The following is a 12414-nucleotide window of genomic DNA, read 5'->3' on the forward strand; positions in this document are numbered from 1 at the left end:
GAATGGCCTTTTTTCTCAACTCATTCTACACTAATCAGGGCTTCTCATTTGTTACCGCCCCAGCACAACCACGTCCATTAGGCTCCAGATAACGTAAATTCATTCAAGTCAAAAAGGGGCATTAAAATGATCATTTGTCAGTTCTATCTCGTCCCTAATGGTGGCACATGGTTCAAGGCATTGAGATAATTTTAGTTCGTTTCATTCCACATGATTTTTATTTGTATCACAAGGGGGAAACACAAACTGTGATAAGAAAAAAAAAGAAAGAAAATCCATATATATATATATATACTATATAGGCCTGGCTACTACAGAGACAGTAAATTAAACTGTCAAAAATCCAAAGAAAGTGGTGGAGTGTTGGGTTACATTGCCTAATCTCAAAAGCATTGTTTTATTTTGCCAGCCTCACCATCCATCATCACCTAAAACCAACCCCCTCCTTTAAAACACACACACGCACACACACACACACACATACACACACACACACGCGCACACACACACACACACACACACACACACACACACACACACACACACACACACACACACACACACACAGAGTCAATGAAGCAACCCTTTGCACTAATCCCTTTGTATTCACAGCTCCACTCCCACCAGACAATGCCTAGACCCTAATCCTTCACCCAGCGCCCCAAACCTGGGCCACCTGCTTGCACTCTTCAGAAGGGCTGAAGGAGCCCATAGATGGACCCACAGCACCTCAGCAGAATGTAAAATATGAATGTATCCATAGGCTAGAGCCTCAAAAAACGTCACATGCTCTGTGATAAATCATGTGCATGTACAATACTTGCTCGCTCCAACAAAATTCTGCTCGCCATGCTGCTTGCATAACTACCAAATGAATAAATAACAATTTAGGACATTACACCTTTCTTACACGGTCACACCACTTCTCTGGATGTTTGATACATCTCATTCATCTCTCTTTCTTGCTCTCTCTCTCTCCCCACAGTATTGTTCCTTTTCTCTCTCTCTCTCTCTCTCTCTCTCTCTCTCTCTCTCTCTCTCACTCCTCTTTGCGTTTCCATCTGTCTTTCCTCCTGGTTGTTCAGGCCCTGTCTGTTGGTCTCTCTTTCTCCTGGTTGTTCAAGCTCTGTCTGTATCTCTCTCTTTCTCCTGGTTGTTCAGGCTCTGTCTGTAGATCTCTCTTTCTCCTGGTTGTTCAGGCTCTGTCTGTAGGTCTCCCTTTCTCCTGTTTGCTCAGGCCCTGTCTGTAGGTCTCTCTTTCTCCTGGTTGTTCAGGCTCTGTCTGTAGGTCTCTCTTTCTCCTGGTTGTTCAGGCCCTGTCTGTAGGTCTCTCTCTCTCCTGGTTGTTCAGGCCCTGTCTGTAGGTCTCTCTCTCTCCTGGTTGTTCAGGCCCTGTCTGTGTCTCCTTTTTCTTTGGCTGGGCTGATGGTGTGCTGGTGGTGGTGCGTCGTCATGGGAGACCATCCTCTCCATCTGCCTCTGCACCCATTAGCCCACCTCCATCACGCTTTATCAACCCCCCCCCCCCCCACCCCCCACCCCAAAACCCTCTTCACCATACTGACAACCCCCGCCCCCTGCTCCACACATAAGCCTGAGATGATAAGTGTTCCCCTTCTCTGTGGTCGCTGGGATGAGACAATACCACACAACAGTGCAGGACATCATCCATCTCATAGGTCATCAATCTCGGGCACAAAAGATGAAATGTGGCCCGAATTCTGTTAGGGAGGCGTCTTTCTTTACTTATAAGCAGGCTCTTGTCCACTTCTCTCCCTTTCTCCTTAAGGATTGTTTTTTTTTCTTCACATTTTGTCTTCACCATGTGGTCAGTTGGGAGGGAAGGCATTCCAGCAAACATTGCAAAGAGAATATTTTGAAGGTTTTTCAATGGCTTTACACATTGATCATTTTACTGGCCCAGAGTTTCAATATAAATCAGAAATCAGATTCTTTTTTTGTTCTCAAACTTGCCTTTAAATTCTTTCCTCAACAGAAGACTACTGTCTTTCACCAGGGTCCCTTATAGAGTCGCTGGACAAAAGGTATCCAGAAACACCATGCATGCGTCTCCCATCAGCCCCCAGGTACAATCACAGGGCAAAGTGCAAGATCCTGAAAAACCTTTAATACTTTGAAGACCTGCACACAAAAAGTGACTTAGTGTGCATAATGACATCCCACATCCAATTTTCTCCTAAGACCCTGTTAACTGCAACTGAAGATGACAGTACTATTCTTATTGTCTATCATATCTGTATTAATCTGTAATCATAAACATTAATCGTCATTTTTTTTACAAAGTCTATTGATGCTAGATGATTGTGGTTGGTGAACGGATCCATGAGTCTAAATGGATTTGGAGGGAGTCACTTTGTGATGTTTATCTTGCGTCTAGTCTCCCATGTGCAAGTAGAACACCATGTTCACTACAAACGGGTGGGGGCCTTCCACATACAAACAGGGATCCCATTAACCCACAGTCAAAATGGACCTGAGTGGAGTGTTCTTCATAAAACTACAGATCAAGCTAAGTGGATAGATGCCTTTTTAATAAAAAGTTTTTATGATGAGTGGTATCACCTATAGGTGATAAACTGTGATAAAGTAGGCTACCTGGGTAAAAAGCAGACATGTTCCAAATGACTGTATGGCTGTGTAATTGATGCGCTTAAGGAACCTGGAGTCAGACACACAGTACAGTTCCCATTGTGATATGATCAAGCCCCTAATCCAGTCTACACAGATGTTCTGTTTAACCCTTCAGCCCTCTACATTAGATTAACCTGTTAATCGTATGTCTGTGTCTGGGGCTTTAGACACAATCATCGTGATGAGTCCAGGTCTATCAGGCTAAAGCACTAATAGATGTTGTTACCATGCCACTCTAATCAACTACTGTACAACCACCACCAAGCCTACTGACATTATTATCAAGACTCATTGGTTAAATGCCAACACCACTTAATTCCTCTCAAGCATCTCAACCAATCAAGACCAATTTACATCACTTGCAGTATTCTGAGCCCCCACCCATGGGATCCTGTTGCATGTGAGGACACTAAAGAATCAATATTATGATAAACTGTTATGCTTATGGGGTTAAGTAAGGGAGTCAAAACACACCTCTTGTGTTGTCATAATAGTAATCATGACCTTATTACAGATCACTCTTTACCATACTGGAATCAATCAATCAATCAATCAATCAGACAAAGACAAGGGCAGACTGCAGCGCATCACCCGCTCCACTGAGAAGATGATCGGCTGTAGACTAGCGTCCCTACAGGACCTGCATGCCTCCAGGACCATAACGGGCCAATAAGATTGCGGCCGACACCCCTCTCATCCCGGTCACGGTCTCTTTGACCCACTGCGGTCCATCGGGACCGGGTCCACTCGCCACAAAAACAGCTTCTTTCCCACGGCCATCAGACTCATTAACTAGGCTCGTGTCCCCCCCACGACACCCCCAACCCCCCCGCCCCCCCCCTCCATCCCCCCTCACTGACTCTATACCCCCTGCACCACATGCACACAACCTCTGATTGTTCCACACACCTCAACGGCACACACACTGCACTCACTGTACATAACACCGCTCACTCACCACACTCTACACTATACCCTATGCACAAATATACATACACTGCATGCACACTCACTGTACATACACTCACCACACTCCATTCTATATATAGTATGTACAGAATACTGCATTTGTGCCTCCCCTTTTTGTTAATACATCATAATTTACCCATTTCATTGTATTTTGTTTTTTTCCTGTTTTGCACTGTCCTGCACTCTGTCCTATGTCATCTGCAACAGCGTATGCTTTAACCCTAGTCAAATTCTTGGTATGTGTGAACCAGATACATGGCTAATAAACAGATCTTGAATCTTGAATGTCAAAAACACATCTTTGTTTAGGGAGAGAAAAGTCATTTGTGACCACAGTGAAAAGCTGAACACCCTGAAGATGACTACGCTAAGCTGAGGTTTCAAGGTGCTGTGGGCCTGCCATGATGATGAAGAAGGACAAATCTACCAGGGGTGGGTGTTCTAACAGCATGGAACAGCTCCAATACAGATGAGAATCATGGATTCTCAGGTTAATCTATCCCTGTCCACAAACGCCTGGTCAGGGAGGCCCAGCATCCACCTGCTGATGATGTTTAACACACCAATGTGGCCTACAGCTGTACTGCTGTGTCATTAAAAAAAAACATCAACCAGGGTCTAATAATATACCTCGAAAGAGCAGCCCTCTTCTGTTACAAAGACATGTACCCTGTTCTGGCAGGCTGCCTCGTCTGGATCTGATCAAGCCCTATTTACAGATCGATTGGAAGCGCAGTACGGAATGCAAGCAACATGAGCTGGCTGATGCACTCTCGCCTTTCCAATGTTTAATATATCATGGCAAGGCTCTGCTTAGACGTCATTCTTTTTGGCCTTCTCTTAACATTTTCTTATCATATATCTCTGTCTCAGTGACACTGTTACATGCTGATGTCTATTTTGAATGTGATACCTATTTAGAGTTCTCTAAATTAAAGGTCACAGTCTGCATGCTTTTCAAATATTTCAAATATTAAAATATACAGTAGCATATGGAAATTTGACCAGGATCCAAATGAGATACTTCACCTGCAGCACTGTAATCATAACCAATATTAAGGTACCTATAGATTAATCTTATGCCATGAGAAACCAAATAAAACATAATTGAGCACAGATAAAACACAAGTGATTCATGTGAACTAAGTAAGGTAAATCAAGTTAATCCCAAATATTTTACAGAATCTGCAAATTATATTGTTTAGTATTTGACCCAGGTCTGATATCAACAGAGTTGTCTTTGAACAAGCAAGATTGTGTAAAACAAAAAACAACTTTGGACAATACATTGTGTTTTTACATTGAGACAGACGGGAAAGGAGAATAAGGTGCGACTGGACAACGGACTTTAATTACTATTATTAGGCCTACTATTTTTTACTAAAATGTAGGCTACTTTACTGCCACCCTGTGGTAATTCTAGTCACAAACATCACCAAAATGGGTATGTTCGCTTTGTCCGTCCTGGGCATCCGTAGATTTACAGTAAGCCAGACGTGTATCTAGCAACGCAAAACATTCGGGAAGTAGAATACTTGCTAGCTAAGGGTCAACTGCATTGTGTACAAATGTTAGCCATAGTTTGAAGAAAACAAAGATAAGAAAGTCAATAATTTTTGTCATCAGTTACTCTACTCATGTATTCAAGGAAAGATGTCAGATTTAACGCTAGACTTCGTTCACGAACACCATATGATGAATAGTGAAACGGGCATCTCAATCGACCAGGATGGAGAGTGGGGTAGGCTATGTGATGTAGCACTAACTTATGTCTAGCTAGCCCCCTCTTGTTTTAAATTATCATCAAGAACAGCACAATGTTTTCTAAGTAAATATTTCGGTGTACACACATCTATGCTACGCTAGCTAAGTTAGCTCAGTAGCTAGCCAACGTAACTTAGGTAACTTTAGCTAACGTTGGCGCTTTGCTAGCTCTACTCGCTTGATGCGGAATGATGCAACAACGGTGAAACAGCTGTCATGGCTAGTGACTGCTTCTAATCTAGGCTATAAACATTTCAGCCGAATGTCGTCAGATTTGTTTTGGTCTTGACACTAACCCTTGACTGACAATGACATTTAAAATACGTTACAGTTACTTAACGGTTACTGTTATTGTGGTTTTAAGTGTGCAGGAAGCGCATAGCGAGCAACTAACATACTGTTCTGCAGTAAACATACAAGCATACAGAAAAAGGAACGGAGTTTGACACGTTTTTCAGCCATTCTAGCCATTAACTTACCGTATTTTTTCCTGCTTTAGCTAGCTATGACTTAGCTCTATTAGTTAGGTGACTGCCCTCTCTGACATTTGGCACACTTCCTCCCACAGACCTGAGCCTGTTTGATGAGTTGGACAGCTTGGGAAACACTGATGAACTCTTCCAGGCACTTGAGAACACTGTCTATGTGAGTACACTACTACAACACTGTGCATTCACTGTCAGTCTGGCCGTGAGCCAGTGATTGGTCGCAGCTGCATCCCGCTGCTGTTACTATAATATATAAACTGTGTCTACTCATTCCCTCAGACTGGCGGTAATCATGGCCTGGACTTTGACTTTGAACTGCCCCCCTGGAGAACAGACACAGGCAGTACCAGCACAGGTAAAATACTCGGTCAAATACTATACATCCAGCACATCACCCCACCCTCTCTCCATCCTCTCCGGCCTCGCTAGGCAGGTAGACATTATCTCTTTTACCTGGAAGAAATCTGAGGTGCTCTTTAAAAAAAGAGTCCTATTTATTGAGCCGTAGGCCTACATTCTATGGTAAATTGCCTAAGGTGTCGTATCTGGGTCATTCCTGTGAAACATAAAACAATATAGTTGCATAACCATCTTTGCCTTTAGTGAATCAGACATCTCTTGTTTCACAATGTAAAACATTCCAGTGTTGGCTGTGTACAGTTGCAAGGGGAACATTCAGTACTTTCAACCACCAAATGATTTAATGAGGATCAAATAAAGTATACTGTGGTGAGGTCAGGTGTATAATTAAATTGTGTTCTACCTGCATATGATATGCCTACTTTTACAGTGTACGTTATGAAGGTCTCTTATAATTTAAATGTATAGCTTAATCCTTTTATGATGTAGCCTAAATTATCTATTATTTTATTTTAATCCTAGCCTAAATTATAAATAAAAAGGTCCTCTACTTATCCATGTTCCTGTCCTTGTGTGTGCAGATAGTGAGATGAGTGTGAACTCTCTGTCTCCCGCCTACACCCTGAGCTCCACCCCCTCCCCTGCCTCAGTGGAATCCCTGTCACCTGACTCCGTCCCCGTAAGTCACAGGAGCAGCAGCGCTCTCTCAAGGCTGGATACTTTCCATTTACGCAAACTAAACGTCAGCTTCACATTGCTGGCAGAGAGTTTGTATTGTGTTTGTTTGCCAGTGTTTCCTGTGTGTGTGTGTGCGGGTGTGTGTGTGTGTGTGTGTGTGTGCGCGTACGTGTGTGCGCGTGCGTGTGTAGGTATGTGCGTCTCTGAGTGTGTCTGGGTTGGCACACAGTGAGGGGAAAAAAAAAAATCTCCCAGGAGGTGTCGCTCTCCACTTTCACACATTATCTTTGCCAGCTGCTCTTTTGTATTAAGCAACACACACACACACACACACACACACACACACACACACACACACACACACACACACACCTGAGCGACTCATTAACGAATGTCTTAAGCACAGTGTCAAACTAATTATGCACATCGACCCGAAATGGGCCACGCCCCCTCGTTAAAAAAGGTGCTGACAACTTTGCCCAAATTAGCATAATTTAGTAGGCAGCTGTTTTCGCAGCATCTCAAAAACAGGAGCTGACCCCAGCCTGCATGCTTCTGTCTGCTAACTCCATGACCATGATGGAGTCCAAGGACATCACTGTGTTCCGGAACTCCAAAAATATTTGACTAATTTCAAGGACACCAGTCCTCTGAGAGACTAGGTAGTTGCTGTCAACAGTGTAAATAGTATTTTAACCATTTGTCTAAAACATTTCATAATGACCCTATCTATACATGAAGTACAGACTTTTATGTGCTAGGTTTCACGTACTGTATTGCTTGCTGACTATACTGTAGTGCTGTAGGGTGACCTTGTATCTCTCTGCTGCCCCCTGTAGGATGAGGCCCTGTCCCCTCAGCCCCAGCCATCTCCTGTGTCTGTCTGTTCTGAGTCCAGTGGCTTCTCAGAGCCCCCACCACCAGCCAAGAAGACCCCCAGGAGGACCACCCAGACCACGCGAGGTTAGACACCCCTCAAACAGCCCTTCTGATCAGCATGTTGTTATTGGTGAAAAAGTGTTATATTTAAGCAATAAACCACGAGAGGCCATGTGTTATAGTGATTTTATAACAGCTAGGGGGCGTTGTTAGGCACGACGCGAAGCGGAGTGCCACAACGCCCCTAGCTGTTATAAAATCACTATAACACACGTCCTCGAGTGGTTTATTGCTTTTATACAACGGTTACTACAGGTATTAGTGTAAAATAAACATACAGCAATGTAAAATATGAACATTTATTCAAAACGAAGCATCATTCCCTCAATTCCGCCGAGCAAAATAGTTCCCCTAACAAAAGGGTTGCCAAGCAACAATAACAACTACAATGCATTGGATCAAATGGGAGGTGCATTAATACTGAAAATGGAATGATATGCGGTCCCAGGTGTGTGTTACAAAGTATTTTAACACGGCTTCCAGCCAATCCGAATCAAGAACCAGAACTAACTGTTGTATAAGAATGCATTGTACAGCTAGTGTTTAAATATCCTAAATGCCTACATAAATGTTTGTCTTTCCAACTTCTGTGCAAAAAGCCAGCAGAAATGTCACTTTTGAACAACGTTGACCAAATTCCCTGGGTCTGTTTGTTACTCTACCCCTCCCCCCCTCAGCCAAAACACAGCCAGTGAAGAGGGCCATCCAGCCAAGCCCCAGGGTGTCCATTCAACCCAAACCGCTCCTCACTGCCCTACCCCTGGCCCATGCAGCCCCCCTGCAGGCCAAGACCATCATCCTCCAGCCCCTCCAGACCACTGTGCTGCCCACTGTGGTCAAACAAGCACCCATCAACATCCAGCCTGCACTGGGCATAGGTCAGAAGAACTCGCATCACTTTTCTCTCGTGTGTGTGTGTGTGTGTGTGTGTGTGTGTGTGTGTGTGTGTGTGTGTGTGTGTGTGTGTGTGTGTGAGAAAGTGTGTGAGTGTGAGAGTGTGTGTGTGAGAGAGTGTGTGTGTGTGTGTGCGTGTGTGTGTGTGAGAGAGAGAGAGAGAGAGAGAGAGAGAGAGAGAGAGAGAGAGAGAGAGAGAGAGAGAGAGAGAGAGAGAGAGAGTGCGAGAGTGTGAGAGAGTGTGTGTGAGTGACTTAGTCAGTAGATGGCGCCTTATCTCCATGTTTGATTGCTTGTAGGTCTTTTTCCATGTTTCTGTTTCTTTTAAGAATATATAGAAGGTCATTGTCGATTTTCATTTGAATCAATAATGTAATAGGCACATGCTGAGACTTAGTTCCTTTGGTTGTGGTAAAACCATAGGTATAATGTTGACATCTTGACAACTCAGGGCTGTGTGTGTGTGTGTGTGTGTGTGTGTGTGTGTGTGTGTGTGTGTGTGTGTGTGTGTGTGTGTGTGTGTGTGTGTGTGTGTGTGTATGTGTATGTGTATGTGTATGTAGTCATTCTTGCTGTCAGTCTGTGCCTTCATCCTGACTAGGCTACCAGCTTCATCCCTTGTCCTGTGCCCTAGCCCAGGCCAACACCAACACTTATGTCAGCCGCGCACTGAATCGTGTGGAATATCTGACACTGGAATGTGAAATCAACCAGTTGAGTTGAGAATGAAGATATTCTCTCTCAGTCAGGCCTTTAGCCTCTTTCTGGAAGAGCAGACCGTTTCACTATCAGCATCTGTCTGTCCTAATAGATAGTCAGTCCTCTTGGGCTGTACCATACGTATAAACATCATCAATTTCAACCATACTGCATATTTCAACCATATACATTTCCATTAGTTTTCCGAGGCTAGTAACACCTCCATGCCATTACTACTGATGGGTAATTTAGCATGGGAAGACAGCAGTGCTGCGGGCCCTTCTCTGTGAGGGATGGTTCCTGGCACCGGGAAGGCCTGACTCCACCCTGATCACTGGGGGGGGGGGGCTGACTCCACCCTGATCACTGGGGGGGGGGGGGCTGACTCCACCCTGATCACTGGGGGGGGGGGGGGGGGGGCTGACTCCACCCTGATCACTGGGGGGGGGGGGGGGCTGGCTCCGGCCTGATCACTGGGGGGGGGGGGGGCGGTTCAACCACAACCATCAACCTTGAGAGTTGTTTTCATAAACATGGGTAATTTTGTATATCCTGTGGTTGTGGAGGAGACAGACTGTAATCTAACCGTTCTCTCTCTCTAAACACACAACGGTGAAATGTTGCTGTAATCCGGAGCCCAACAGGTGCTTGAGTCATAGTGTGTTCCAGGGCTCTAACAATACTACGCCACCTCCCAATGTGATCATGATACAATTCAATATTGTCAATCCATGTTTTTTTCTTCATTTGGTTTAAAGCCTGAAACAGACTTTGAATGTGGCAAATACCTGACAGCAATATATTTTCAATCAATATCAGTAAATCAACACTGGATTTCTCTCTCTCTCGCTCTCTGTCCCTCTGTCCCTCTGTCCCTCTGTCCCTCTGTCTGTCTGTCTGTCTGTCTGTCTGTCTGTCTGTCTGTCTGTCTGTCTGTCTGTCTGTCTGTCTGTCTGTCTGTCTGTCTGTCTGTCTCTCTCTCTCTCTCTCTCTCTCTCTCTCCCTCCCTCTGTCTCACTCTCTCTCCCTCTGTCTCTCTCTCTCTCTCTCTCTCTCTCTCTCTCTGTCTCTCTCTCTCTCTCACACACACACACACCACACACTTGCTTGGTCTTCCTCTCACATCCATGGTGTTCCGGTATGCAGGTTGGTGTTGAGGAATGTGGAGCGTTGGTCCAGAGATCATGATGGTTAACACCTGCCAGGCTTCTCATGGGTTTGTCCACCTGTTGTTTAAACAGAGAGAATTCTGTTCAAACTTCTGGGTTAATGCAGGAGGCCACTGAAGGAGTTTTTACAGGCATTTACAGAGAAGCACTGATAAGACTCCCAGCTGTTTGTTTTTTGTGCTTGCATGGGTACTAGTGAGGCGTGCACACACACACACACACACACACACACACACACACACACACACACACACACACGGTGAGACTGAGAGATTACAGCTCTCTTTGTCTCTGTGGTCCATCCAGCAGATCATCTACAGTAATCAGCCGGTCTTTCCTCTGCGTGTATTGAACCTCAGCCTGTGTGTGTTCTGCCCCCCTCTCTGTCCAGGACGCCCCCTGGTTCTGACCCAGTCCGCCCAGGTGCTACGGATCCAAGCGCCGCACTCCGTCACCGGGCACGTGGTTACCATGCCAACGCTGACCCGGGACGGGCCCAGCCCCGCCGCGGCCCAACCCCCGGTGTCCGTCGCTCTCCGCTGCCCCTCTGATGAAGACGATGTAAGTGTGTGTGTGTGTGTGTGTTTGTGTTTGCCTCCATGCAAAGGCCATGTGTCCGTTGGATAATGCCGCTCGTGTGTGTGTGTGTGTGTGTGTGTGTGTGTAAAGGCCATGTGTCCGTTGGATAATGCTGCTCGTGTGTGTGTGTGTGTGTGTGTATGTGTGTAAAGGCCATGTGTCCGTTGGATAATGCTGCTTGTGTGTGTGTGTGTGTGTCATTGACGAGGCCATTGATAAAATCAAGCAACCACTCGCAGCAATTTACAAAAACGCACTCTTCAGTCCGACTCCAACACTTCCACACCCCTACCAGCAAAAATGAGTGCTCTGGAGAACTGTTTTAATAACTGCACCATAGCTGGAAATATTCAAATAAACGTCAACCACCCGAATTATGCCTTATGGTTTATGTGAACAAGGTCAACAAATAGGCGAGATAGCCTATGTTGCCTGGCAACCATTTAATTCAGAACTATAGCCTATCGCGGAAGATTTTGTAAATACTAAAATGATAAGAATGATCGGTAAATAAATGATTGAATGTTACTACTGAGTGTTTTTTGTGAATATATATATATATGTAGTAACCGTTGTAGAAAAGCAATTGACCACTCGAGGCAGTGGGTTACAGGGGATTTTACCACAACTACGGGGGGTTTTCTAACAACACCCCGTAGCTGTGGTAAAATCCCCTGTAACCCACTGCCTCTCGTGGTCAATTGCTTAATTGTATGCCTCTCATCGGTCCTCCCCTCTCCTCAGTGAGTTGATATTTGTTTTAGAAGCTGCCAAACTAGAATGAGTCTGTTTTAATGCTCTAACTAAAACCATGCATGCACTTTTTATTATGCACATCCTCTCAAAGAGAAGTCACTAGTGTCCAGAATGTGTGTTGTTGTGTTATTGTTGCCTGCTTGTACAAAATAACGCACAAGAAATGTTGTTTGTTGTAGCAGTTACCGTGCATTTAGCGATGGAATCTGTACAACAAACGTTCTCTCTTTTCTCATCTGCATACACTTTTAATATTTAGTAGTTTACGACCTATTAATTCATGGGTTGAATTTAATATATGGGGCAGCATGTAACTCAGGAGGTAGAGCAGCCGGCTGGGGATCGCAAGGTCCCTGGTTCGATCCCAGCTCCCGGCATTGCGCCGATGTGTCCTTGAATAAGACACTGAACCGCAAAATCGCTCATATGCGGCACGGTGGCGCTGTACTTAGTACTGTCACCTCACA

The 12414-nt window shown here is 44.9% G+C and overlaps 1 protein-coding gene across 2 annotated transcripts in view; it reads left to right on the forward strand.

The window, feature by feature from the left end:
- The first annotated feature begins 5153 nt into the window (after positions 1–5153).
- The window catches only part of atf6 (activating transcription factor 6), a 43741-nt gene continuing 36480 nt past the window's right edge, over positions 5154–12414 (forward strand). For both annotated transcript variants that reach the window (XM_084461626.1, XM_084461627.1), the window contains exons 1-7: positions 5154–5362; positions 5954–6030; positions 6153–6228; positions 6815–6912; positions 7751–7874; positions 8528–8728; positions 11004–11173. In XM_084461626.1, the coding sequence (XP_084317752.1) occupies positions 5275–5362; positions 5954–6030; positions 6153–6228; positions 6815–6912; positions 7751–7874; positions 8528–8728; positions 11004–11173 (834 nt within the window). In that variant the 5' untranslated portion in view covers positions 5154–5274. The remainder of the gene's footprint in view (positions 5363–5953; positions 6031–6152; positions 6229–6814; positions 6913–7750; positions 7875–8527; positions 8729–11003; positions 11174–12414) is intronic.

The sequence above is a fragment of the Borostomias antarcticus genome (genome assembly GCF_949987555.1).
Source record: "Borostomias antarcticus genome assembly, chromosome: 3".
NCBI lineage: Eukaryota > Metazoa > Chordata > Actinopteri > Stomiiformes > Stomiidae > Borostomias > Borostomias antarcticus.